At 52.0% G+C, this 26581-nt stretch overlaps 12 protein-coding genes across 12 annotated transcripts; 8 read left to right on the forward strand and 4 right to left on the reverse strand.

Annotated features, from left to right (window-relative positions):
* The first annotated feature begins 152 nt into the window (after positions 1-152).
* SEPMUDRAFT_122402 (DNA glycosylase) lies at positions 153-3774 on the forward strand. Its single transcript, XM_016901765.1, has 2 exons — positions 153-3659; positions 3710-3774. The coding sequence occupies exon 1, from the start codon at positions 293-295 to the stop codon at positions 1760-1762; it is 1470 nt and encodes a 489-aa protein (XP_016765101.1). The 5' UTR covers positions 153-292; the 3' UTR covers positions 1763-3659; positions 3710-3774.
* Positions 153-3774, reverse strand: SEPMUDRAFT_76750 (gamma-cysteine synthetase regulatory subunit). Its single transcript, XM_016910150.1, has 2 exons — positions 3710-3774; positions 153-3659 (listed from the first exon to the last, which is right to left on the reverse strand). Exons 1-2 carry the CDS (start codon positions 3730-3732, stop codon positions 2663-2665), a joined length of 1020 nt encoding a protein of 339 aa, XP_016765102.1. The 5' UTR covers positions 3733-3774; the 3' UTR covers positions 153-2662.
* Positions 3775-4111: 337 nt separating this feature from the next.
* On the forward strand, positions 4112-5493 carry SEPMUDRAFT_146095 (AP-2 complex subunit sigma). The gene is made up of 6 exons (XM_016903453.1): positions 4112-4280; positions 4448-4481; positions 4556-4673; positions 4763-5037; positions 5109-5162; positions 5225-5493. The coding sequence occupies exons 1-5, from the start codon at positions 4270-4272 to the stop codon at positions 5139-5141; spliced, it is 471 nt and encodes a 156-aa protein (XP_016765103.1). The 5' UTR covers positions 4112-4269; the 3' UTR covers positions 5142-5162; positions 5225-5493.
* Positions 5494-5537: 44 nt separating this feature from the next.
* SEPMUDRAFT_146098 (repressor of RNA polymerase III transcription MAF1) lies at positions 5538-7736 on the forward strand. Its single transcript, XM_016903454.1, has 2 exons — positions 5538-6308; positions 6475-7736. Exons 1-2 carry the CDS (start codon positions 6303-6305, stop codon positions 7600-7602), a joined length of 1134 nt encoding a protein of 377 aa, XP_016765104.1. The 5' UTR covers positions 5538-6302; the 3' UTR covers positions 7603-7736.
* Positions 7737-8177: 441 nt separating this feature from the next.
* Positions 8178-12164, forward strand: SEPMUDRAFT_146099 (Metallo-dependent hydrolase). Its single transcript, XM_016903455.1, has 3 exons — positions 8178-9926; positions 10073-11058; positions 11152-12164. The coding sequence occupies exons 1-2, from the start codon at positions 8374-8376 to the stop codon at positions 10311-10313; spliced, it is 1794 nt and encodes a 597-aa protein (XP_016765105.1). The 5' UTR covers positions 8178-8373; the 3' UTR covers positions 10314-11058; positions 11152-12164.
* SEPMUDRAFT_137717 (protein FYV10) lies at positions 10651-11902 on the reverse strand (the record flags this gene model as incomplete). The annotated part of the gene is made up of 2 exons (XM_016902852.1): positions 10651-11076; positions 11135-11902. The coding sequence occupies 2 exons, from the start codon at positions 11900-11902 to the stop codon at positions 10651-10653; spliced, it is 1194 nt and encodes a 397-aa protein (XP_016765106.1).
* A 227-nt stretch (positions 12165-12391) lies between the features above and the next one.
* SEPMUDRAFT_32776 (uncharacterized protein) lies at positions 12392-12836 on the forward strand (the record flags this gene model as incomplete). Its single annotated transcript, XM_016908507.1, has 3 exons — positions 12392-12427; positions 12487-12570; positions 12621-12836. The coding sequence occupies 3 exons, from the start codon at positions 12392-12394 to the stop codon at positions 12834-12836; spliced, it is 336 nt and encodes a 111-aa protein (XP_016765107.1).
* Positions 12837-13567: 731 nt separating this feature from the next.
* On the reverse strand, positions 13568-16802 carry SEPMUDRAFT_146101 (DUF1692-domain-containing protein). The gene is made up of 3 exons (XM_016903456.1): positions 16084-16802; positions 13816-16023; positions 13568-13757 (listed from the first exon to the last, which is right to left on the reverse strand). Exons 1-2 carry the CDS (start codon positions 16748-16750, stop codon positions 15476-15478), a joined length of 1215 nt encoding a protein of 404 aa, XP_016765108.1. The 5' UTR covers positions 16751-16802; the 3' UTR covers positions 13568-13757; positions 13816-15475.
* SEPMUDRAFT_122411 (uncharacterized protein) lies at positions 13568-16802 on the forward strand. The gene is made up of 4 exons (XM_016901766.1): positions 13568-13759; positions 13818-13929; positions 13986-16023; positions 16084-16802. The coding sequence occupies exons 1-3, from the start codon at positions 13617-13619 to the stop codon at positions 15258-15260; spliced, it is 1530 nt and encodes a 509-aa protein (XP_016765109.1). The 5' UTR covers positions 13568-13616; the 3' UTR covers positions 15261-16023; positions 16084-16802.
* Positions 16803-17049: 247 nt separating this feature from the next.
* Positions 17050-18750, forward strand: SEPMUDRAFT_146102 (Translin). Its single transcript, XM_016903457.1, has 7 exons — positions 17050-17163; positions 17234-17270; positions 17333-17386; positions 17439-17572; positions 17620-18507; positions 18580-18649; positions 18714-18750. The coding sequence occupies exons 1-5, from the start codon at positions 17074-17076 to the stop codon at positions 18013-18015; spliced, it is 711 nt and encodes a 236-aa protein (XP_016765110.1). The 5' UTR covers positions 17050-17073; the 3' UTR covers positions 18016-18507; positions 18580-18649; positions 18714-18750.
* Positions 18310-18721, reverse strand: SEPMUDRAFT_113015 (mitochondrial import inner membrane translocase subunit tim9; the record flags this gene model as incomplete). Its single annotated transcript, XM_016901010.1, has 3 exons — positions 18310-18507; positions 18580-18649; positions 18714-18721. 3 exons carry the CDS (start codon positions 18719-18721, stop codon positions 18310-18312), a joined length of 276 nt encoding a protein of 91 aa, XP_016765111.1.
* A 208-nt stretch (positions 18751-18958) lies between the features above and the next one.
* SEPMUDRAFT_146103 (RhoGAP-domain-containing protein) lies at positions 18959-22218 on the forward strand. Its single transcript, XM_016903458.1, has 3 exons — positions 18959-19375; positions 19565-19717; positions 19767-22218. Exons 1-3 carry the CDS (start codon positions 19222-19224, stop codon positions 21989-21991), a joined length of 2532 nt encoding a protein of 843 aa, XP_016765112.1. The 5' UTR covers positions 18959-19221; the 3' UTR covers positions 21992-22218.
* The last annotated feature ends 4363 nt before the right edge of the window (positions 22219-26581 follow it).

A 26581-nucleotide genomic window follows, 5' to 3' on the forward strand; every position in this document is an offset into this window, starting at 1 on the left:
AGCACGGCAGGCACGCCTGGCCCAAGCGCGTCGATCAACTGACATCACCATTCTTGTGATCTTTAATCTCCTACCTCCATGTCTACATGGACCTCGTTGATGTCTTCATTGCACTCCTTGTTTTTTTCCAATTCCGATAGATTCTGGTATTTGCGAATACTGCCTCAGAAGCGTCTCACTCCCTTCACAAGAGACAGTGGCATCCATTTGGACTCGACCTCTTACAGTACCACCACTGCTGCGTAGCGCCTTCTTCTGTTGGCAATATCGAACTCGTCCTTTTCATCAAACTATGGCTCGAGTGACTCGCGCTTCGCTCGCGAGAGCAACTCAAGAAGCGGCACCGCAGCAGCTATCAAGCCCTCCGGCGACCCCTATATCCCGCTCAAAACCATTACGTCAACCAAGAGTTGCTATCAAGTCCGAATCTCAAGTACTGTCACCCAAGCCGGTTAAAGCATCACAGAAGAGGACTCGGAAGCCTATCAAGCAGGAGAAAATTGATGAAAATGAAATGCCACACAATCTGGGGACGACTTTGCCAGCACCTGGAGATGATTCCGATGAGGCAAAACCAGCAAAGAAACGCATAAAACGATCGACTCCACCAGAAGAAGAATCTTATGTCAAAATTGAAAGCAAGGAAGGAGCGACCCCAGCCAAGAAGACGCCCAAAAAGGCAAAGCAGGCATTACAACATGGAGTTTCGCCATTCCCAGACTACGACCGACCAACACGGGCGGAATGTGAGGAGGTCGTGCGCATCTTAGAGAAGAAGCATGGTAAAGTGAGCGTGCCCAAAGCCATTCCACCACCATCATTAGATGTAGCTGGCTGTGGAGAAGTCCCATCTGTGCTGGACGCTCTTATCAGGACTCGGCTGAGCGCCAACACTACCAACAGCAACTCCAGCACAGCATTCCGGGGGCTCGTCAGTCGATTTGGCACCCTCAAAGAAGGCATCGGGAAAGGCAGTGTGGACTGGAACGCCGTTCGGCTGGCGCCGCAGCAGGACGTCTTCAAGGCCATTGAACGTGGCGGCTTGGCCAATGTCAAGTCCAAGGACATCAAAAACATCCTCCAAATGGTCTACGAAGAAAACCAAGAGAGAAGAGCGGCGCTGCTAACCTCGAATGACAATGCATCCGAAAGCCAGAGCGCGCCCGAGTCGAGCACTCAGACCGAAGAAATCACCAAAGCTGATCAGGATGTCATCTCCCTCGATCACTTACATCTAATGAGCACAAACGATGCCATCGACAAACTCATCACCTATCCCGGAATCGGGCCCAAGACAGCTTCTTGCGTCGCACTCTTCTGCCTCCAACGTCCCTCATTTGCCGTGGACACGCATGTATTTCGCCTGGTGCAATATCTGGGCTGGGTGCCCAAGTCCACGAAAAAGGGTCAGCCCAAAGTGGACAGAAATACGACGTATTCGCATTGCGATGCCAAGATTCCGGATGAGTACAAATACAAACTGCACTACTTGCTCATCAAACATGGGAAGACGTGTCCGAGATGTCGAGCTGCAACGGGGCAGTCGAGTGAAGGTTGGGATGAAGGGTGTCCGATGGAACATTTGGTGAAGAGGCACGGAGAGAAGAAGGGTGGTGTTTCTGTGGTTGCTCGTAAGAAGGCAAGACAGGACGCTGCGCATGATGATGATGAGGATGGTGCTGTTGAGGAGGATTCCCAAGCGAGCCACACGGAAGGCCTCGAGAGCCCCGAACTCAGCGATCATCCATCTGATGAAGCTTAAACAATCGAGCAAGCAACCTGACTGCAGAGGCGATGTGTTCCATTCGATATTTCCAGCATATCCTGATATGATTTCAAGGTCAACGAAGAGGCTCATATGGCATCCAGTAACTACGCATCGTATTGGAAGACTTTATATTTATGCCATCATCTTCGTGCATTCGACGAGTCGACTTATCAATGGTGCACCGGGCATCATAGGATGAACTTCGGGTCCTACAGGAATATAAGTGTATAGTCAAACAGTTCCACCAGGTGTGCATCACCTATGATGCAATTCTCACACTTAAAAGACCACAACATGGGATGAGACCCCAGCCAGGCCAAGAGCGCGTGGGCTGTGAGCTCTTAAGTCGGGCTGAGGGAGGTCAGTATAGGTACAGGTACCTAGTTGGTGTTCCTACGTGGATGGTTACCTGTCAGGAAGTGGTAAGCGGCGGTATCGGCGTGGGAGTCTTTTTGAGACTGGATATTGATTTGACAACTTCAATGTGGAAGGTTGGGGTATGGTGAGTGTGCTGTTGGCGCCCTCTCCGCAATCACCGTGATTAGCATGTTATCCCAAATACTTGTACCTATCATGTACCCTTCTTCCCTCGAGGCGACAATGAGTCGTCAATGACGCCGAAGCCGTGGTCCACGTTCAAATGCAATTCTACAGGGCGCTTTTGCACAATCATTTCGCCATTTAGCCTTGTTGTATGCATGAATAGAGATGTCCGGCCACCCATGACAAACAACAAGGTGGTACCGTTCAATAGGTGCTCGTACCCGAGGTTTGTATGTGTACTGCGCTGCCCAAGGAGGAACAATACCGTGGTGTCGGCCAATGCTGTATATCTAAGCAGATGCACTTTTCCTTGCTAGGCTCTTTCGCGGATATGAGTCGTACTAATGCCCCTCAGGTAAGGTTTGCGACAGCAAAGTAGCCCTTGTTCTCAACGACGCCTCGGTTCTTCACCACGGCGGTGTACTTGACCACCCATTGCGGCTGTACCTCGCCACCCAGGCCTCGCACAGCAAGTTCGTTCTGGTCATCGTCTAAATGAGCGCTCTTTCGCTTGTCTCCGGTCTTTGCAGGCTCAGGTAGCACTCTAGCACCATCTTGAATGGGGCCGAGAAGGTCTCGCGTAGTACCACGAGGCAGAATATTCGAGCAGTCGTTGTGAACTAGTAGATCCACGCTCTGACTCTTTGCGAGGGCCATGAGCTCTTTGGGCACCGAGCAGCAGTCGCGGAGGTTGATCTGATCAACGCTTGGCTTTACTCTCACCTTGTTCAAGAACGTTTCCAGGCGTTCTTTGCCGAACTCTGCAACGCCCAGTCGTGCCACGGTGCCCTCCTTATGTAAAGCTTCTGCGGTGTTCCAAGCATCATATTGCCGCTCTAGAGGTTCGGGCTCGGCTTCCACCGGACCACGAGTCGACAGCTTGTCGGGACAATCTTCTTGCTCGTCGAAGTATATGCCAGGGAATGATAGAATCAACAAATCAATAGACGGCACATGCAGCTGTTTCATGACCAAGTCCAATGCCTCCCTCGTTTGCGCGTCCCGCGATGAACTCGTGCCGCCTGGCAAATAGAACAGCTTGACAGTAATATCATACTGTTCGCGCTCTTCCTGTAGCGCAGAATGAGAAAATTCTAGGGCGGGTACCTCTAGCGTGTCACCGATTTTTCTCGTCCAGGGCGGATAGTGTTGCACAGCAGGCTCGCTGCCATTGGTCTGCTCACTGTCGCCGCTCGCACTGTTGGCGACATTGCCTGTGCTGGATGCGGTTTGCGCCTCACCAGCGTCGGAGTGCTCAGCGAAGTTGGCGCGCAGCGAAGACACGAGTTCGGTGTTGGACTTGGTGCCAGGCGACCTGCGGATCGAGGACCCGGCGCCCATGATGTTACTGCACGGTCAGCCGCGGCGGCGACATGGCGGAATGCAAGGCCAACTCACGAGGTGGAGAGAATGAGCTTCATCGTAAAGGAGGGAGGGGTTGAGTGCGGGAGTGGTTGGCGGCGGGGGTGGTGGTGGAGTGCACTGTCCGGCGGCACGAGCAGAGGTGGAGGGGAGGTGGAGACGAGGCGGCGGCGGCGGCGGCGAGGTGGGCGGATGCGGCGATGACCTCAATACCTCAATTGCCTTTGTTGCAACGACATCCCGTCACGACAACCTTAGACACGGCGCGAACGACGAGGCAATGTGAGAAGTGTGCACCCGCCCAGCCCAGCTAAGAAACCGGAACACTTGAAGCTGCCTGACGCTATCTTTCCTACAGGTACCTCCTACCTGACCTACCTTACCTTACCTTACCTAGGTACTCCTCCTCCAAGGCTCCAACCACCTGCACCCGCTAATAAATTTTAAGCCGCGACCTGACCTGACGACCTCTTCACGGGCCTACAGCAAGTGGGGCCGCACACACTTTCTCATCCTGCCCTACTCACTCATATTTGCCTTGCCCTCGCTCCCTCCTGCGGCTTCTTTTCTGCCTGTTGGCTGTCCTCGACACCACAATGGCCATTCGGTATGTGCTGATGCTATCACTACTACCGCTGCCACCATGACCACCACCACCACCACTACTACTCGCAGCCTCCTCTCCTTCCGCCATCTCCTCCGCCTCCTCTCGGGTGGTCTGCCAATGGCACTCTCCATGTCCCCGCGCTCATTGATGCTGACATGAGCGTCGAGATATCTCATCCTGCTCTCTAGACAGGGCAAAGTCGTAGGTCGCCTATGCACACGCGCACGCCTGTCCTCTCCTTGCACTGCACGCTAAACAACGCCCGCTTTCTTCAGCGTCTCGCCAAATGGTTCACCACGCTCTCGCCCAAGGATAAGGCGAAGATCATCAAGGATGTCTCGCAGCTGGTGCTCGCGCGCCGTGCCCGCATGTGCAATTTCCTCGAGTACAAAGGTAGCTCCATCCTGCTTCGTCTGCTGCGAATGCCACATCTACATGCCGGCATGCTTTACCTGCCTGGCTGCTGACATCTGACCGCCTAGATACCAAGGTCGTTTACCGCCGATATGCCTCCCTCTTCTTCATCGCCGCCACCGATCCGACAGACAACGAGCTCATCACTCTCGAGATTGTGCATCGCTACGTAGAACAGATGGACAAGTACTACGGCAATGTGTGCGAGCTCGACATCATATTCAACTTCCAGAAGGCCTATTTCATATTAGACGAGCTGCTTCTTGCGGGCGAGATGCAGGAGAGCAGCAAGAAGAATGTACTTCGGGTTATCGGCGCGCAAGACAGCCTCGAGGATATGGAGGTGAGTGAGGGCGCGGATTTGCACAACCCAGCTTGTCCTGTATCACCACCAACTGATGCCTGCACCGTTAGGTCGAGGACGATTCTGTGACGAGGATAGGCTAAAAGAGAACACGCGGGGCATTTGTATCTCCCACTGCCTCCTGACAGTGTTCATGATCAGGCTGACATATTCTCGCTCCCCACAGACGAATGCAGAGATGAGTGTGGAGCTCGAAAAACAGCTCAAAAACGCTGGGCTCCTTTAACTGCTTAGGAATCTTTCAAAGTACATCTGCTCAGGAGTGGGAACAGCACACTCCGACGCCTGGCGTCTATTGACGTCTGACCCTCAGCTCGAGATGGCCATGGCTAGATGGCTGTTGGTTCGAGGACCGGCCGTTTGTAGGGATAGCATAACCTGCAGTGCAGAGCAAGCGGCACACCGCATGCAAATGGAATGATTCTTTACGATGACAGACCGTGTCGTGCCCTATGAGGTTTGCCAACACATGTCACTTGCGACCAAGTCCGGCTGAGGCGAATCCTCTCGCTGTTGGGCTGGCCTTGACGTTCTTGTCCGGTCAAGGAGCAGCAGCAGCAACGTGCGGTTCCACTGCCAAATGCTGTCTTCCGCCCGATCCTGCCGCTGACCATTCGCTGCAAGTTCTGCGCACGTGGTCGCAGCAGCCCGTAGTACCTGGTCAACTGACATGTGCAGCCAGCAGCAGGTTTCACGGCCTAATGAATACAGGTAATGATGGATGATGGAGGAAAGGAAGGGCGTGGGCGTGCGGGCGACGTCTGGGCTCATTGGCTACTCGGCAAACTCAAAGCTCGACTCACGTGAGACTGAGGCTGACTGCGCCGAGCCGAGACCCTCCCCATCGGACCTCTTGCGACGTGATGCGATTCGACGTTGCTCCGCGACCTTCGTCACCACTTCCAACGACATCGACACAGGAATCACCGTCTGCGCATATGGCGAACACCACCACCATGTCCTGCGCCTGCTAGACGCTCTATGCGTCTAGTAACGAGTCTTGCGACCCCCCGGCTTCCGATTGAGGGAAGTGTACATCAGGCATATCCGAGCTCCGCGACCACCACCATTACCATCCGCCGGCGGTGACCTGGCGTTCTACCCCGTCGCGAAAAGCTCCGAGCGAGAAGCTAGGAATATATCCAGACGTGGCCGCTGTGTAGGCCAGCAGTCGACGCGGGTGGAGTAGCAGTGCGCGCGACGATCGTGAAGAGCAGCTCGCGCTTTTCGAGCAGGCGGGCAAGATGAAGGTGCGTCAATCACGACGAGGAGCTGTGTGTGGGCCGATAAGAGGCGTCGAGGTCGGCGATCTGGGCCATTCGCAATCGTGCAGGCGATCTTGATCGGCCTCTGCATGCACCGCAGCTGATACGGTTTCTCGTTTCCGTATGAGTTGATAGGCTGACACACATCTAGTACCTACCAGTCCGCGAAATTGACATTGTTACGAATGCGCTTAACTTCTCGACGCCAGATACTCATCTCATAGGTGGGTGCGACATGTATACCACGAAGGCCGCAGGCGGCGACAAGAAGCTGTACAAGAACATCGAGAATAGCCTAGAATCTCAATATGAGTCCCTGGTGAGACTCTCCGCATCTCTGAGCCCTCCCCGCCACGCTCCTAGTGATGATGGACATGGCAGCGAAAGGATTGAAAGCAGGCGGCGCGGCTGCACGGTCGAAGCGCCCGAGATTGACTTGTCGCGAGCTTCGCCATTTGGTCCCTTGAGTCAAATCACCGCGCGACGGACCTTTGCCTACCTCATCGCAACTTTGAATGCATCACATCCCGACTACGACTTTTCGCGTCTGCTTCGGCCCTCGGACTTTAACAAGCAGAGGAGCTTGAGAAGTATGATGCACAAACTAGACAGCACTCTGCAACACCTGCGACCGAGGCAGACCACGACTTCGAACTATCTGGTGCCCTCATCATCGCTGTCGAGCTCGGCGCCGGGACCTGGTGGGAACGATATTTGGAACCAGAACATGTGGCGCTTGATTGATAAGGAGATGGGTTTGAGACAGTGCGAAAAGTATACGTATGATCCGGAAGACGATCCTTTCGATGGCGACGAAGGCGCCATCTGGAGTATGCATTACTTTTTCTTCAACAAAGAGAAGAAGCGGGTATGCTACATATATCTGCGCGCATTCAGCGTCATATCACATAGTCCTCTGCAGGCGGCGATCACCCTCCATCGGCCGAAGCCCGCATCACGGAAGGTGTCGAGTCTTTCCGTGGGGGAAGGTGCAGAGAAGCGTGCAGCATTCTGGTTGAGTAGCGATATGCTCAGGAGCATTGACACCATTAGCTATGGGGAAGACGACGACGATGAGATGATTGAGGTCCACGACGACGACGACGACGAATCGGAAGTGCCCCCTTTTGATCTGGAAGATTTTCGCAATGGTTTGAGCGATGGCAGCTTCAGTTATAGTGTCGACGAGTATGCTGGTGAAAGTGACAACGATTGGACCAGCAGAGAACTGAGGGACATGAGCGAAGAAATTGTCTCGAACATGGATATGGAAGCATGAAGTGATGGTTATGACATCGATTCATTCCTTTGAGGGAATTACGGAGTTTGTTCCTTTTGCAAGTGTTCTGATGTAATTAGGTGAGTTGTTCCCGTGCTGTAGCAAATTGCTTCACATATCAACCAGAGCATGACACTGTGTTTCTGTGCATATTTGCTACCTGAGCGCACTGTAGTCTGTGCGGGAGAAACATCCATTTATCGTCTCCCTATATAAGGTACATGTACATGTAGGTAACTGCACTTTCTCTCACCAAAAAGCTCATTCTGATGTAGGTATTCCGCATTCCGCAATAATGAAATACATGTAGGACTGTAGGTACTGCTTATTCACCTCGGCAGCACCCGCACTTGCCGAGGTGATTGTGCGCGCCGAGACGTCTGATTCTGTGCCACACGTAGGAGGTACCTCCTAGTGGTACATGGATGTAGTCTGTGCCGCCCTCTCGCTTATCACTCACTCACTCACTTCCTACGCCGTACGCGTATGTAGAGTGGCTGTTGCGGCACAGAGTGCTATATATGGTCGTGCTTACAGCTTACAGGAAGACCCGACCAGACTTCAAAGCGACAAGAAGTTGAGCAGGTCGTGTTTGATGAAGGGTATTTTACAATAGTTCTGTTCTTTGTTCTTCTGTTATCCTATGCCTCAGGCGTATCACGACTCAGCCCTGCAGTTATTCAGCGCCGAAGAGGAAGAAAGCATTAGTTCAGTCCAACCTCGCCGGAACTGGACTAGTTTGTAGGACATCGCCTGGGGGCAGTGATTGCAATGGAAGAAGCATCTGATGCAATCGATATAGCCAAAAGTGTACTGGAGCACCACATCAAGCGGCTACAAGACTCGACAACATATCAGAAGCAGCGTCAAGAACTGCTGCACGACGAGCGCAAAGTCGCCTGGGACGAGCCGGCGAGAAGAAGCGCCAGCGAGACAGAAGTGCTCGCGAATGCCATCTTGATTGCCATCAGAGAGCATGAACGATATGACTCGAATCTCTTCGGCAACCGACCGGGCGAAGCCATTCCCGGCAAACACACCCGTGATATGGGCGGACGCTTCCTGGTGAACAAAGACCGCATCGATCAGAGTCGAACCTTGGATATTGCGCGACATATGCCCAAAGGCGCTCATCTTCATTTGCATTTCAATGCGGAGTTGCCGGCCGAAGTCCTGCTACCCCATGCGCGAAGTGCAGCGGTCGAGAATACCATGTTCATTCGGAGTACGAAGCCTCTCCTTGCGCTCGCAGATTTCGATGATTGTGAGATTGCCTTTGATGTTCTTCCCAGAGATACTGGAGCCGGTGACATCTTTTCTGCGGGATATGATCCTGAACATAGGAGAAGAAGAATCGATACGACAACAGCTTGGATGCTCTGGCGAGACTTCCGCCGTGGCTTTCCGCAAGACGTGTACATTGAAAATTCTGCCTCCTCCAACGATGCCGGGCTCGATCGAGCGGAGCAGTGGGTGCGTGACAAGATGATTCTCACGCGAAGTAAGGCGTATGCCGATCCACGGACGACCAATGGAGTCTGGGCGTGCTTCAACCAAGGCACTCGAGCGTTCAAAGGACTGGTCAACTACGAGGCCGTCTATCGCTGGTACATCGGCGCCGCAATCGATAGCATGATCAGGGATAAGGTAATGTATGCGGAACTGCGCCCCATGCTGCTCGATCGAGATATTCCCGCCAACGACGGTGTCCACCGGCTCGACCATGTCCAGCAAATGACCATCATATGTGAAGAGCTCAAAAAGAAAGAAATTGAATTGCGAGCCGCTCATCAGCTGCACCTTTTTCCCTTCGGCATCAAAATCATCTACTGCACGCCTCGAAGCATTCCGCGCGAGAGGATGCAGCAGGAACTCGAAAAGTGCCTCAATCTCAAACTGAAATTCCCCCATCTCATCTGCGGCTTCGATCTCGTAGGAGCAGAAGATCGACCCAACCACATCGCCTTCTACGCTGACCAACTCCTCGCCTTCACCGCATCGTGCAAAGAACTCCAGATTACGATCCCTTTTCTCTTCCACGCGGGAGAAAGCTTACTCGATACGGGCGGATCGCATGACCCGGAGAATAGTAACCTCTACGATGCGCTCCTCTTGCATGCCAAACGTATCGGTCATGGCTATGCCATTCTCAAACACCCGACTCTGGTCCAGCAGTACAGAGAACGACAGATTTGTCTGGAATTGTGTCCGACTTCCAATGAGTTGCTGGGGCTGTGTGAGAATATTCGAGAACATTGTTTCTCCGAGTTGTTGGCAGCTGGTTTGCACTGTACACTCAATGCGGACAATCCATCCTTGTTCAGGTAAGTAAATCTTCTTCGCTCTCTCTTTTCATTCTCTCGCATCGTCGCGATATCATCCTGCCTCCTGCCTCCTGCCACCTCCTCCACCTTACTATTTCGTCGAACCTGACCCTTTCCTCCCTCTTTCTTTCGGGGGAAAAACACAGAGGTCCAACACTAGATACCAAATCCCTCACCTACGAATTCTACCAAGTTCTCGTGGGTGATCCCACGATGAACCTGCACGGCTGGAAACAGCTAGCACTCTGGAGTATGCAACATTCCTGTCTGGACGACGATCAACGCGCGCAATTGCAGAGAACGTTTGAGCGGGAATGGGCGGGGTTTTGTCAATGGGTGGTGGATACATATTCGGAATTTTGTCAGACGTTGCCGGGGTGGGGATGAGTTATGCTCGGAGTGGAAGAGCCTGGGAGCGATAAAAACAGAAAGAGAAGAAAAATTTCACCAGACAATACTGGACCGCAGCTATTGAGCAGGCACGATCCGCCAAATCTGATCGCAGAAGATTCGACAGCTGTGCTGAGTGCTTTCTTCGGGTCTTCGGAGCACTGCCATTCTGGATCTTCTATTCGGCTGAGGGACTGGGAAATCGCAATACTTTGGCACATGAAGGACTTGGACGGGAGACTTGTAGTAACCAAGTGAAGCAATGGGCTCCACAGTCCAATAATGATATTTGCAGGCCCCGAAGGCTGCAGGGTATGAGAGGCCTCTCGTGAACCTAGGAAATGTACACTTTCTTGAGGTCCTTTTCATCCCACTCGTCTTCCAGATTGGTTGGATCTTTGATACAGCCTGAACGGGTCCCCAGCTTCTCATTGAGCCTCTTCAGTCTTTCCCTGCCGAACACACGACCGTTGGGCAAGACAACAGGGTCGTCCTCGATGTGGCTCTTGGTGTGATGTGCATAAGGCACGTTTCGAGCAAGCTCGTTCAACTCCGTGCTGCAGATTGGGCAGACCGGCGCGCCCGTATTGGCACTGGCCTGCAGTGCGAACTGTGAGTGGCAAGTAGGCGTCTTGAGAGCTGAGAGACCCGCGGAGAGGGCAATGTGGATTAGCGGTTGTGTGGGGAGGTTGAAGAGCTCATGATGTGTCCGGATGAAGTGCTCGGCAAGATAGCCATATCTGTCAGTATTGTACATATCCTATAATCACGTCAACGACGGTGTGAGCGCACGCAATATAACGACAGACATCACTGACCTGATATGGTTCTACAGGAGTGTCTGCAGGGTGCGCAAGGAGTCCTGCAGCTCTCAGGCCAAAGCTAGGGTCTTGATCACTGGCGAGGTACTTGCGAGCATGCACAATCGCCTCGACCTGGCTTCCACTGCGTGCCAACTCAATAAATTGTTGTAGGCGCAGCTCGAGCTCGAGCTTGCTGTTGAGCTTCTTGAGCGCCTGTTTGTTGTCGCTGCACCACGACAGACATTCCTGCGTCCTGCCTGTGCGCAGACTACGCTCGATACGACCACAGTCCTCAAACACGTCCACATCCACCAGGTCCGTCACCTCTTTTTCCGCCGCCAACTCCCGCGCACTCTGCGTGTAACCCTGCCGGAGCAGATAATCGACCAACAGCCGATCGAGCCGGGCGTGCGCCCAGTTGTCGTACTTGACATCGGCAAGATTGGGGATCTCGTGCAACTCTTGCAGATGCTGTATGCGAGCGCGCTGCTGGCGATGTAAATGCTGCTCTTCGGCGTGGAGCGCTTCGAGCTTCCGCTTCAGTGTCTGCGCCTTGGCCAGCGTGGCCTCGAGTGCGGCGAGCGTCTGCGCGGGCGGTTGGCCTCCAGCGACGGCGGTGGCAGCGCCTTGGACTTCCTTTTGCACGTTCTTGCTCGCCTGCTCGATGTGTCGCTGCGCAGCCTTGAGATTCTTGCGGCAAAGCTCGTGCGTAAGGCGTAGCAGGGGCTGGTCGAGCAGCATGTGAGTGTCCGGCTCCAGCTTAGTGGTGCTCATTTCCGCCATGTCTGCTGTGGACCTGTGGTCACTGTGGTGGATGCCCTCACGTACAGGCTACAACAATCATGTCACAACATGTACTTGAGTAGGTAAGCATCTATGATGGTAAGGTAAACATGTGGTGATAGTTGGTGCCTTAGAACAACCTGACCTTAGGAGGTACCTTAACCCGAGTGGAGCTTCGTTCAATTGTATCACGTGTTCTGGCGAGTGCCACGCGAAGACGCTGAGCACGGTTGCACTTCCCTAGTGGGCCATGGACAAGGAAGGAGACGGCAAGAATGGTCCACTCCATGTGGGAACAGTGGCATCATATTGGGATCATCGAGGGAAAGAAGACATCATGGATTTCACAAAAACAGGTACATATAGGTATATAGGGAAGGAAATACATGTACACGTACTGCACATCTCAAGTCCACTTCCACGTCGTACTTACCAACCAACAAAACGATTTCTCACAGCTCATATTTCACATCCACCACTATCACAACCATGTCTGGCACTCAAGAAACCGCTCACTTCACCAAGGTAGGGCACTCCCCTGGCCCAAGGGCAGCGTCCAAGATAGATTGCTGAATTTTTTATAGGAGGATGTTCGAAAATTACAGCAGCAGGAGAGCAAAGCACACGGCGGTAATCTCCCTGCCGATTCATATGCTGCTGGCTTGCAGGTGAGTAGATTTCAGTCAATTTCGCACTCGTGAGACTCACAATATTCTAGTCTGTAGTAGACTCTGCGGACAAGAACAAGGCAGAGATCATTGCCGAACGTCAAGCCAATCTTCCTCTCCCTGAAGAGCCACCTGCTCCTTCAGACTTCAACAGCGCTGATCAACGAACTGTCAATGTCGGCTCTGGACGTCTTTCGAACACTAGCGGTGACGGTCAGAAAGTCGGTCGTGAAGCTGTAGATGATCTGGGAGGACTACCCGAGTGAGTCAACGCCACCCGCCCGGCTATCGCTAGAGTCTAGCATAGCTTCTGGGACCTACGACACCGAGTCTGTAATGCGTACTTACACTGCCTTAGCGATGCTGTTGCACGAGGCTCGAAGGGCAAGGCTGGTCTGGCCTCCACCACTGGCCAAGATTATGGGTATCCCCAGAAAAGTGACCCTACCAGCACCAACTGAGCGACTTGATATGCTTTCATGCTGCTTTCAGGCACGACCAGATCCGAGAAATGAGAACTTGATGGGCGCCACGAGCATCGTGGCAGGACAGCAGTTGTACGTATAGAGAGAGGGCTTGACTCTGATTAGCATTGGACTACATTAGTAGGCGTGTATCGTGTTTGAATCAGGTCCCAGACCACATCATGGACAATGGCGTGTCTAGACAATGTTCCATTTCATCTGCTATTCATACGTCCTTGTGCAGCTTGTCGGTCAGTAGGTAGGCTTGGATCAAATCACGGTAAGCCCTGAATACTAGGAGGTAGTGCACAGGTTCAAAGGTGATGTTCCATAAGAGGAGGTACATATAGTACCTAGGTAGGTAGGTAGGAGGTAGGAGCCCGAGCCCAGGAGAGCGGAGGAAATGGCAAAACGCCAAAATGGAACGGGACGGGATCATTGGACCCACTTGGCGGGAATGGCCGCGCGGGCCCTTGGACGCGTCTAACTAGAACCACAGAGCTATGGACGCGTCCTACCTTACCTCCCCTCACCTCACCTTTACCTACTCCAAACATTACTGGCATTCTGTACACATCCCCAATGGACAACGAATCGCCTAATGCACCGAGTATGTCGCCGTCGGGCAGTCAGGGAGTTGCTGGCCCCTCGACGGGTCTGCAAGACGATCCGTCATCCAGTACAGACGACAAAAGACTGGCTCGCCAGAAACGAAAGAGGACAAGGCACATCTTCCAGAGGACGAAAACGCAAACAAGACGGTCGCTAACCTTTCGTGTACAGTCCAGATGATCAGGCTGTTCTAGAAGCTGCGTACAAGCTGGATGCAAAACCCGATAAGGCTGCTCGGTTACAGCTTGTAGAGCAGGTGGCGCTCGGCGAGAAGGAAGTTCAGGTTCGCAACATCAGCAGCCAGACTGTAAAAGGTGCTGTTCTAATAGGGAGGCCCAGATCTGGTTTCAGAACCGAAGACAAAGCTGCAGAAGGAAGTCTGGCAGGCCTCTGTTGCCACATGAAATCGCACAGTACCAAATGGCCAAATCAGTGAACGCACAATTGCCAGGTCGCGGGTATGATGAACTGGCCAGACAGTCCGTTGATCCAAGTATACGTGGCCATAGTCTCAACCGCCAGGACATACCGAGTCCATCGCAATCAGCTTCAGAAGAAGATACACGGGAGCACCAATTTGAACCAGGACTTCACCAAACTGAGAAGACACCCGTGGAGCCTCCTTCACAGGCTGCACCAGCTCTTCTATCAGCGCCGCAGCCAATGATCAACAGAGCAGCTTCGATCTCGTCTCCGATGTTTGCCACATCTCACATAGGGCATCTGGCCAATAGACGAAGCGCCACCTCTCTTCATCGTAGCTTCTCAGAAACTGCTGTGCCTCTACCACCATCAGCTAGCTGCGAACCCGGGCGTCCACGGAAGAAGTCGAACGCCATTCGCTTGTCAATGAATGCGGAGGGCAACGCTATCGTGACTACCCAAGACACCTCGTCACCCTCGCCTCCTCGGCCGTCCCAAGCTGCTCTTCTGCCAGCTATTCATAGTAAGCTTGATGGCCGACCCTTATTTACATCGGGAAATTCTTCCACGCGACCCTCTAACGGGCGATCACGGGACTCACGATCGTGGGAGTTCTGGTGCGACAAGGATGCGCGTTCTGAATTAGAAGGCGTGGCTGAGAAGGAGTCGCATGGGTCTGCTACTGGTGCCATTGGCCTACTCCGGACATCGTCTGGCCGCAGTGTCTTGTCTCCGCTGTCCGCCAAACGCAATGCACCCCTGGGCGCCTACGAAGCCTCCGCGAAGCGTACGAAGCGAAGATCACTAATGCGATCGCAAACCGCCCTTGCACGACTGCAAGGAAGACCTGACCAAGCACAGGTACCATCCAAGCTCAAAAAATCAGGTTCCGCATCCACCAAGTATGTGCATAGCGGCGAGTCAGACAAGGAGAATTGGTCTCCGGTCCGTGACCTCGACTTTGATGACGCTGCTCTGGAGAGTCGAGACGACTTGAGCACTAACTCTACTTTACGGCGCGGCGGAACCACAACTCGGTCAGATCGGTCTTGCGTGGATGACCCGGAGGCTGATCCGGAGCTGTCCAGCTTCATGGCTCAAGGTCGCAAGAGGCACGCCCCGGCAGGAGAAGAGGAACTCGACTGTGTCCAGGGACTGCTCTCGCTCAGTCAAGGCAACTGGGCCAAATGATGATGGATGTGTGGTCCTTGTGCGGCGGCAAGTATGTGGACGTACCGTATTGTGGCAGAATGGGCACGCATTGCGCATTTATCGAGAGAATGCTCTGCTCTCTCTCTCTCTCTTATCGTCGGTGGAGAAAGAATCAAGTAGCCAGCTGTTACAGAGCAAAGACGCAAAAAATATATCAAGGCCAGTCTTATGGAAAATCTGCTGGCTGTATACAACTATAGCGCTTGTTTCATGTCGTGGCGACCATCGAGCATGCCGAAGCCGTCCGCACGCTTGCTCTTACGACCATAGACCTCTTTACCCCATTCGCTGATCTGAAAACACCAACCGCCCGCAACTAGCAACCCAGAGACCACATTCACGATCCTGATGAGTAATGCCGGGACGGAGCTCCAATTCTCGGCAATGGTGAGTTGGATAGGTTCAATATCGAATTTCACAAATATTCCTGGAACTGAGCTCTCTGAAACCGGATGCGACTGCTCGGTGACTGCGTATTGGTTGGTGAAGACGGTATTCTTGCTGTACCGTTTGGGTTGTTGACTGAGCCCATCGTCCCCAGAGGTTGGTGATTCATGATATTTATCAATCTTGCGCAATGCTTTGGCATCTGCCGTATATATCGTAGGCACCACAGACAAGTAATACTGAAATTTGTAAAAGTTGGACTCGGTCGTGGCAAAGGTATTGTCCAATGGGTTCGTCAAGCTGGGGTAGTATGGCCCAAATGATAGCTCAGTGATGCGATGGCTGAAGTTGAAGGCTGCGTCATTGTCAGCGATTTCTGGGATATGACCTATACTAGCCGATTTGGGTGACTTACTGCTGTGGTCCAGATGTTGTCCAAATTCCATGTAACCATGACCTCTGGCCGTGATGTGGAAGTCCCCCTTGACTTTATTGCCATGCATGCTGCCGTAAATCCTGCAACTATCCGCCTCTCTTCCTCTGGGAATGTGTGGTGTCCTGCCGAACTTATGCTTCATTCGCGCAGAACTCAAGTAGTGGTGTACGTCCTCCTCTCTGTACTCTGCAGAAGCGGCAGAGCCCTTCTGACTGAGCCGCTCCTCCTTGGTCGAGCCCAGCGCATGTGCCTTGCGATTCCCCGCCCACTGATCCCACGTCGTCCCGTCCTTGTGGAAGACGGAGCCTGCCAGGATACGATCGCCAGCGGCGTCCTGCACATTCACATGCAGATCGGCGCATTTCATTCTCACCACAGTATCCAGATTCATCTGCAAGTCGTGGCCGACGCCCTGTTCAACGGCAAAGGTGTGAGTGGTCTCGCCCTTCCACCAGCGAGCCAGCTCGCTCCAAGTGAGTGCTACGGAAGCCACTATCAGTATTACAGTCCACACGCCGCCGGTCGAGGTGCGCTGCTGGTACGACGGTTTCGTCTTGGGGAATGCATCGAATGCCTTCACGGCGGAGAGAGCATTGCTTTCCCCAAAATTGGAGTCGTCGAGGCCGTGGTCTTTGAAGTCGTCCATGATGGGAGCAAGAAGACAGCGTCGCGCTGTGGGTTCACCGCGGAGGCATTGGTGTAGTACGGCGAGCAAAGGAACAATCGAAGACCTGCAAGCTGTTATATTCTTAGCCACGTGGAGCAGCAAGGATGATCCCTGCCGGCAGAAATATTTACCAAAAACGCATCCATCTCAATCCGAAACCTTAAGGCTTAGGTCATCAATATAATAATTATCGTCGCTTGATCAGGTACCTACTTGATTTCCCTTGACCACTCGCATTCACGACACATCAACATCACACCTCATCGATCAACACCGGCCAGTTCCGGTCCAAGAATTCGAAAATGGCGACGCAAGACACGGGAGGTCCCGTCCAGCCTGGCATCTTCGAAGATCTCCAGCGAAAGATCGACGAGGACTCTGTGGTCAAGGACGTAAGCATTGGAGACATCGACAATTCTGGATTCTGTAGTCGCTGATCTAAGGTATCTATGATCTGAACAGCAACTTCGCGACATTGTCCAGACGCTTGAGAAACAAGGTATCATGTCATAGTCCAACTGCTGCCACTTGCTGATCCTGACTCTCGCACTACCTATGAAGACCGTACCACGCAATCGATTCTCTCAAGGGCGCACTCCACCGCAGCACCGGACTGTGAGTTGTCGCGCGTTCATCACCCGTCGTTGACCTTGCTAAAAATTTCCAGTGCCTGTCGTAGTGCATGCCGCAGAGTCGAAGATCAAGGAAGCGGTGGCTACCATTCAGCAGTTGGCACAGGTCGCATCGAATCATCCATACTACCGATTCAATTATGCGTGGCAACGGCAGATTGAAATCTCGGTACGTCCCTTTGTCCATATCGTAAGACAGATTCTCATCAATCGCAGACTTTCAACATCTTGCTTTGTGGCTTCCATGGTGGCTTTGGCAAGACTACGACCGGCCAACTCTTGACGATCGAGGAAGTCGGGCAAATAATGAATGTGCCGGTCAACGTCAAAGACCGAGATTGTTTCCATCTCACCATCGAGGAGTATTTGTTGGCTTTAATCTCGCTCGTCGAAGAGCTCTCTCGGCTTGCACGCAACTCTGTCACACTGGGAGACTATCGCCGCCCATTGCAGATCAGCCAGTTCATCAAAGACGTTCACGCCGGCTTCCAGATTCTCAACCTCAAGAACGACAGCTTACGGAAGCGGAGCGACGGAATCAAGTACAAGGTGAAAGAAGTGGAGGATGTGGTCTACGACCTTAGTCTGCGTGGACTGTTGGCAAAGGATTGAGAGAGCAAAGAGAAGGACATCAAAGCACTGAGAGACTGCTTCATAGGATCTGATGCCTGTGGTAAAGAACTCCAGCGACCCACGCTATTCGCGTGGGCATGTATCGCCTGTTCGTGACAACTGTTGGTCACTATGGGCACCATCGTAGCATGAGTGGGCCTGAGTAGAGCTGAGAAGCTGAGGCGCTGATCTGGCAAGTTTCAACACACGCCGTGCAATGCAAGCGCTGTGCCCGTTCCACCTCTCGCAGCATCGTGATCGTACATTGGTGGAAAGCTGAGAACTCTGTGTTCTTTATCGTCCTATGCCCATGCCGCCCTGCTGTGCCATTGAAGCATTCTGCTCTTGGAAGCGCTCGCCCAAGCGCTCTGCACTCTTGAGGGACTTGTCGACACATCGCATCACGCAGCCCTCCTCCTTGCCGGACAAGCTCTTCGAGGTGAAGTCGGTGACGCAGTCGGTGAAGCACCGCTGAACGAGGTTGGAGTACATCTGAGCTGAAGGTCAGCTCGCTGGAGGTATGCGCGCCTCGCGTGGATGCGCTGGACATGGCTCGCCACGCACGTTCATGAAGTCCTTCATCTGCTTTTTTTCCAGGCGGCCTTGCAGCTCGCGCTGCTCTGTTGCGTTGAGACTATGCCGGGGTCAGCGCGTGTTGGTCGTGCATGAGGTGGACAAAAGCGGCTCTCGGTACACACCCTTCCATGTTGTGCGGTAGATTCGGTTGTGGGGTTGGTAGCTTTCGGTTGATGTGCGAAGGAGGAGTGAGCTGGTGGTGGTGGTGGATCAAACGCGGAGGTGTGAACTGCACTCTATTTTTGGTTTATAAGGATGGTTCCCAAGGTAGGTAGGTTTTAACGCAACAAGCCCTGTCCTCCTCGCCTGCTGTTCTGCCTTACCTTATTACTACGACTCAACCGCATCGCACCGCACCGCACCACATCGCGTTGCACTTACTTGCACGCACCGCCCCAGTCGCCCTCCAACGCCCCGTCCCCGTCCGTTCTCCCACCACACTACGACGGCGACGGCAGCGGCAGCAACAACATCGGCGGCAGCAGCAGCAGCAGCAGCATCGGCGGCAGCAGCAGGAGCCACAGCAGCACCAAACAACCGCAGATCCGCCCACCCTCCACCCCGTCCTCGCCGCGGTCGCCGCGCATGCAGTAGGCCGGCGTCGCACTCCCGCCCAGACCTTCGCCAGGCATGAACACGAGCGGGCCCTCTACGGCTGCTGCTGGTGCAGGCGGTCCTCGAACGGCGTCGCAAGCGGTGCTGACCGAGTCGATCAAGGACAAGAAGGACTTGGCCAGCTGGTGGAAGAACTTCAAGCGGAGCGACAAGAAACCACAGGAGCAAGGTACGCACCCTTCAACGCATTGCGGGTTGTAGTCACGGATGCGCCAAAAGGAGCGGCTGCATGCGACTCGCTCCAGTTCACGGGCTGTGTGCCTCTTCACGCAGCCTTTGTGTCCTTGCCAATAGGCCGCGTCGAATCATCCCCCCTTACACAAGTCTGCTGTAACACGAGTCTGACACGGCCGTCTAGCATCTCCACAGGGCATCTTTGGGGTGCCCCTGCAGCAGAGCATTCGATATGCCAATGTCGCTATTAGCTTATTCAACGATGAAGGACAGAGCTACATTTATGGCTATGTGCCTATTGTGGTAGCGAAATGTGGCGTGTTCCTCAAGGAGAAAGGTAGCAGTGGCTTTGATCATCACGTGGACCCTGCTAATACCTCGAGCAGCGACCGACGTGGAGGGCATATTCCGTCTGGCAGGCAGCGAGAAACGCATCAAAGAGCTCAAAGTATCCTTCGACAGCCCAGATCGATACGGCAAAGGCCTGGACTGGACTGGCTTTACCGTGCATGATGCAGCCAATATTCTGAGGCGCTATTTCAACCAGCTACCAGAGCCGATCATTCCGCTCGAATTCTATCACCGATTTCGTGATCCTTTGCGAAACCATCAAGCGCAAGCTGTGGGCGCTATCGAGTCGCAGAGTCCGAGTCAAGGTGACTTTGATCACGAGGCCGCTATCCGGGCATATCAGGCTCTCATCACGGAACTCCCGCCACTGAACCGCCAGCTATTGCTATACATACTTGACCTGCTCGCCGTATTCGCCAGCAAGTCTGATTTGAATAAAATGACCACCCCCAATTTGGCGGCCATTTTTCAGCCTGGCATTTTGAGCCACCCACAGCATGATATGGCTCCACTGGAATATCGATTGAGCCAGGATGTGCTGATATTCTTGATTGAGAATCAAGATAGCTTTCTCATTGGCATGCAAGGAACGGCTGCAGATCCAGATACCGTGCGAGATGTGCAGAGTGGAGTCCAGTCGAAACCACCAACGACTCCCACGACCCCAGGCCGATCCAAAACTATCATCGGCCGATCGAGCTCTAGCTCCAGTGTGGCAGCTGAGAGCGTGCGGAAATGGGGGAGCATTCGTCGTAACGTCTCTGTGTCTAGCAAGCATAGCAAGGGGTCTGAGAGTGGTCCAGCTGTAAGCTCTCCCGCGCCTGGCACTCCCACTGGAAGTGTCAATCGGAGCAACACCGTGCCCTCACGACGAGGAGGCGGTCCTGCATCATCCCCCCGATTTCCGCGCGAAAAGACTTCTTCCGATCCGTCTACCCCCAGAGGCTCGGCCAGCACCGCGGCAGCACCCCAAACATATTCTCACGCGGAACAGGAATCGGCTTCTGCGCGCCATAGCTCAGTACCAAGCACTTCCATTGCTACTGCAGCGCCACGGTCTGTGTTTCCAGCTCCACCAGATGTGACTTCAGCCTCATCTAGCGAGACCACAACACCTCTTGCGATTGGCGGGGATAGCTCCAATGACTTCTCGTCGGCTCGAAGAGATACCGTTCCCCTACTCGCGCCAGTCAGCAACAATGACAGGTCTACAGAAAGGCCCGTCTCCCACACGCCAACGACAGCACATGCCTCGGGTCGCAAGTTTCTGGATATACTGAAGCAGTCCCCTGGAAGCGAAGGAGAGAGCCGCAAGCCCAACAAGCTCCAAAAGAAACGTAACCCAGGATCTGCGCTCTCGAGTGCGCACTCCTCTAGCCACTCGCTACATGACGACCCCCGGGACGAGGTACCGACGTCGCCAAGGCTACCGTATGCTGTACACCCCATGGTGGACCCCGGCCTCGTCGCCCCCACAGACGCGTCAACTGAGTCTTCTGTGTATACTGGGTATACAGGGGCGCAACATACACCACTCCACGCGACCCCGCAACGAAATCATACGGACTCAACCTTGAGACCAACGCTCTCACCCTCCAACTCTTTCCACTCGCACACTGACCAGTCGGATGCCGACCTGGTGGGCGATGATATGCCATCGGCCGATGAGCCAGAGAAGAGGAAACGAAATCGCTGGCGTTTTTCGCGAAGCACGAACAGGCTGGAGCAGCCTTCCACACCTGTCAACAGCAACCCTCTGGGTACGATGTCTCCCAGAGAGCAGGCCACGTCTCGATCTACAATTGGTAGCGGCGGCTCGCAGCCACGGAAGAGTCTGCAAGAACCCCACACTATGGCGGCAATGGCTACAGATTTCGCATCGGACGATCGTCCGTCAACGCTGACACCACAGGTCCTGCCAGCCGCCACATCTGATGCCGTATTCTCCGATTCGGAACGCGAGAGAAAAGGCCCAATGTCGTGGCTGCGTAACAAAATCCAGGAGCGCAAGGACAAAGATGTGGAAAAGCGATCAAGGACACCAGAGCGAAGCCATGAACGCAATAAGAGCAGGCAAGACCTTCAGATGGTCAATGATGAGAATTTACCAATACGGGGCAAGTCGTTCGAAGCCATCAGACCATCGATGGATCGTGGACAACTGCATCAGACAGCTGAACCTGCGCACATGACGAGTACGCACGGCAGCGAAATGCGCGACGACAAGGCGCTGGAGCATGAAGCCGGCCGAATTTCTTAAAGTGAGGCGGGAGAGAAGTGCGGCAGATGTAGACGCTCAAGCTTTTGATAGGTGGTGGTTCTCCCCAACAGCGACGGGAACCGCATGGTAGGGCACGAATTTGGGTCATGCAAAAGGGAGGGTGCAATGAAGGACAGCGCCCATGAGCAACGGCGAATGTTTTCGCTGACCAGAATTTTTACAATGAAGAGATTGAAGTGCAGTGGCTCCTCGGAGGCACTAAATGTACATAGTCGATTTACGCTACGCTTCGCTTCGTCCGTATGGATTGCCTATTGCCTGGCTGGTTGCTTAAATGGTAGCGTGTGCTGGTTGCTTAAACGGTAGTGTGTGAAGGCGAGTGGCAGTGCATCCTATTGGTTCGTGTTGGCCAAAGGCTCCCGTCTGTCAGATGTGGTGAGTGCTCGAAATAGACGTAGGAGGTACAGATAGTAGGTGCATGTCGGGTATGTGGTAGTAGGTAGTGTAGCATTGTAGCTCATGTAGGTACAGTAAGCTCGAGGTGTCTACCTGTTATAGTGTTGACAAGATAATGATTTTCTGCCTAACTTAAGATAGAAACTATTATACATGTCCCTTCCGTACGTACCGAGGGGTAGGTTACGTACTAGTTATATACTAGTTACGTACTAGTTACAGGACAAAGGTACGTATTGCTAGAAGGCTTTTCGTAACAAATACCCGCTTTTTCAAAAAATGTCGCTACCCTTAGCGTCTTCCTCTATCTTAATAAAGGTATCCTGCTAGGCCGTACCCGTTCCCTTCGCGTCCTAGGCGAGTCCCTTACCGTCTAGGGTAAGTACCTTCTACTTCTACTTCTACTTCGGGGATAGGTTTCCGTTATTGTAGTTCGCTTACTTTAGTAGGCCGATCGCTAATCTAGCCCTAGCGTATCCTTAGCGAACTGCGTCCTCCTCTGTTGCCTAAGCTTCGGCGACCTTTAGGGCGGCTTAGTAGTACGCGGCGCGTACCGACGTAGTTAGAGTTAGGATCTTCTTTAGTATAATAACGAGGTTTCCTAGGCGTACTACGGCGTTCTCGCCGAGTACCTTAGACTTGTCTAGAGTATAATACTCGCTATAGATTGCGTTAAGTATCGTACTATATATTCTAACGTTTGCTTCGGTAATCGTCTCTTCTAGTATAGATCGCTTTACCTTACGCTAAATTCCTAGCGCCCCCTACATTTTACGCCCTAGCGCGAGTTGTACGTCTAGAACTAAGAGTAAATCTTTATTACCTAGTAGGCGTTTAACTCTAAGCTCTATACCGTTAAACTCCGTTCCCGATATAATTACGACGTAATTCGTCTATACCTAAGAGAGGATAATACGGCGCTATCGATTGACCGCCTTATATAGGTCTTTATTAGCCTTTACTAGGTTTACCGGCGTACCGTACTCGTCGACAGGCGATGCCTATAACAAGTCTAGACGTCGTATTTGAATCTAGAGCGGGGTGTAGCTAGCGGGTACCTTAAGCTTTCTTACTATATTAATGTTTGAATAGGTAGAATTAGAGAGTAATAATATAACCTTAACGTAATGTTAATATTCGAGAGAGGAAGTATAGGAAAGGAATATATTGTTAAGTAGTAATCGTATATACCGCGTAGCCTATCGAAGTAAGGTTTATAAATCTGCTATATAAGGTTTGAATCGATAGCTATACTAAGATATCCGCTAGTACTAAGATGTTCGCTAGTAATATAATACTCTTCCTCGTCTTATATTAACGCCGGTACTGCCGTACTAAGGTAACTAATAGGTTCCCTTCTCGTACCTACGAGTCGTAAGAAGAGTCCTTCCCTATCTATCGGACGAGGTATTCGGTAAACTCCTTCCTATTACGGCCTACTAGCCGTACCCGCTTATTAAGGAGTGTCTCTAGGATAGGCTCCGCTACGTCCGCTTAGTTCTACGGCCGTACCCTTCTCGTTGCTCGCGTCCTGCTAGCTACGTAAAGGTCCTCTAACTTAGGCAAGGGTTCTAGGTCTGCTATCGAGATTACTAGGTAGATCTTCTAGTGCTTTGGAAGGGCTAGTTTGTATACTTGCTTTCTATATATGTCTTCGATTATAAATAGTCTAACTCTCCTATCCGAGAGCTTTCGGTTCGTTATACCCGGTACGTAGTAATTTTTTAGATTGAGTATTACTACGTCTCCTTACTTAGGTTCCTAAAGCTTGTATACTATATCGTAACGCTTCTTTATCTTAACGTTCGCAAAGGCTATTACGTCTTCCGCCTCGTTCTTAAGTACCTCTCTGTCCGCGAATAGACCTCCTAGCGGCTTAATATCTAGCGCTTCGCTACCTCTAATTAGGCGTATACGTAACTGTCTTACTAACGGCTTCGTAATTACGTAGCTAGAGAAAGGTCTAAACGGAGATAGGCGCTTCGTATAGCTTGAATCTATATAGTAGTATATTCAGTACGATCCTAGTACTAGTATTCTCGGAGTTATTTAGTATAAATTATAATTAAGGCAACGTATACTACTATTCTAGTACCCGGTCCGGGTACTTAGCTATCTAGTATCGTAGGGCGATTTTAACTATCTAGTTAGTATATTCCGATTGCCTGTCGGTCTATAGGTAGTAGCTCGTAGATCTAAGTATTATAACCTAGAGCCTCTTAAAGATAGCCCTCTATATCTCGGATATAAACTTCGGATCTCTATCGGTAATTACTACTATCGGCAATCCCTAATCCGCTTGTAGTAACGCGTCTAGTAGTCGATAGCCCTATACCTTAGCTATAAATATCGAGCTTCCCTCGATTAGTAGTACTCGCTTACTAAACTTGTACGTTACGGTAAGTAGGGCGTTATATCCGTTGTCGTTTAGCAAGCCGACGATAAAGTCTATCGTTACCGTATAGAAAGGTATTACCTCTATCTTAATTAGTTATAGCGACCCGTAGGGTAAGTGCCTCTTAGTCTAGGTACGTTAACAATCTTCGTAGTATTGTACGTACGTTCTAAGCTTCTTGTCTAGGTACCTAATATAGTATTGTTCCCGGATCCGTATATATAGCCGGCCCGGCCCTATATAGAATTAGCTATCGTAGGCTATATTAAAGACGTCTCCCTTAAGGCTATCGGGGATATACAACCGTATCTTATACTAGAGAAGCCCGTCCTTCTAGTAGAAGGACTCTACCTCCGGTTAGTTACGAGCGATCTCGCCGGCGTCTACTATAAACTAGTCCGTTCCGTACCCGTACTATAATACCTTCCGGAAATCGGCGGCAATATTAAGGGTCGTCGTTATACTATACGAGGCCGGTACTATGTCTAGGAGGAAAGCTATAACTAAGTCGTCGAGTACGTCCTCGTCCTAGGCCTTCTCGTACTCCCTATATACTAGCAACCTTAATAGGGCGTCCGGAACCGTATACTCGCGTCCTAGTACGTAGTAGATCTTAAGGTTCTTAAACTAGGACATATACTATAAGGCTCTCGTAAGTCGAATATTAAGCTTGTCGGTAGTACTAGACGTTAGTACCGTCTGCCTTATAATCCCTACTATACTCGCGTAGTCCGTTATTACTATAACCTCGTACGCGGATATCTCGATTATCTAGCGGACTATCTTTATCGTCTATACGACGTAGGCGACCTCTAGCTCTATAGGCTAGTACCGCTGCTTAGTCGGTATTAGTATCTTTAAGAGAAATAGGATTAGCTCTACGATATTCCAGAGAGGTATTGTAGTTAATACTAGTTATCGCTAGGTTGCCCTTAAGGTAGTATACTACTACTCCGAACCCCCTTGCTTTCGATACGTCCGGTAGGATATATAGACGGCGGTTCCTATCGTAGTGTACTAGTATTATAGGCTTTACAAATACCTCCTAGTGTAATGGTTCTGTAAGCGTAAGGGTATACGTAATAGAGGTCTAAGGTATAAAAGGTATAAACAATATACGGCTTGCTAACTAAGGTATAATAACTCTGCCCTTCCTTCCTAGAGGAGGGCCCTCGCTATATATACAAGCTATTCTATTGTCTACTCCTCGCTACCGGTACCGCCTCCTCTTAGGCAGCAGCCGATAACCGGTTCCCTTAGGAACCCTCTTAATTCAGAACGTCTCCGATCGGTAGGGCATCCCTTCTATACCGGATCGCCGGGGGTCCGCGAGGGCTTCCCGTCCCGCGCGGTACGCCCCGCCTGCCTCGCCGGGGGTTCGCTAGGGCTTCTCTGCCCTAGCGTATTACAGACGCCCCCTCTTAGGGCTAATATCCCTAGTAGCGACAGGTTATTAGTCCCCTACGTATTCGCCCTACGAACGGGGGTAGACGTCTGCTCTTATCTAGGTACCGTATAGAGCTAGCGTATACCTACGGAATGTCTATACCTTAGTATTAGTAAACATTGTATACAAATTCCCTCTTATGTTCGCACTGTCGTAAAGCGTCGCTAAGAATATTTGCTTATAGTCGCGTCGCGAATTCCGTAGGTAGTAGTCGGGAGTGCGCGGTAGTGTCGCTATAGAGATAGAATATTTCAATAGGTTCGTTGCGCGTTCTACGATCCTCTTATTCCTTTCCTATTAACAACCTACTACGTACTAATATCCTTACCCG

The sequence above is a fragment of the Sphaerulina musiva genome (assembly GCF_000320565.1).
Source record: "Sphaerulina musiva SO2202 unplaced genomic scaffold SEPMUscaffold_1, whole genome shotgun sequence".
Classification (NCBI taxonomy): Eukaryota; Fungi; Ascomycota; class Dothideomycetes; order Mycosphaerellales; family Mycosphaerellaceae; genus Sphaerulina; species Sphaerulina musiva.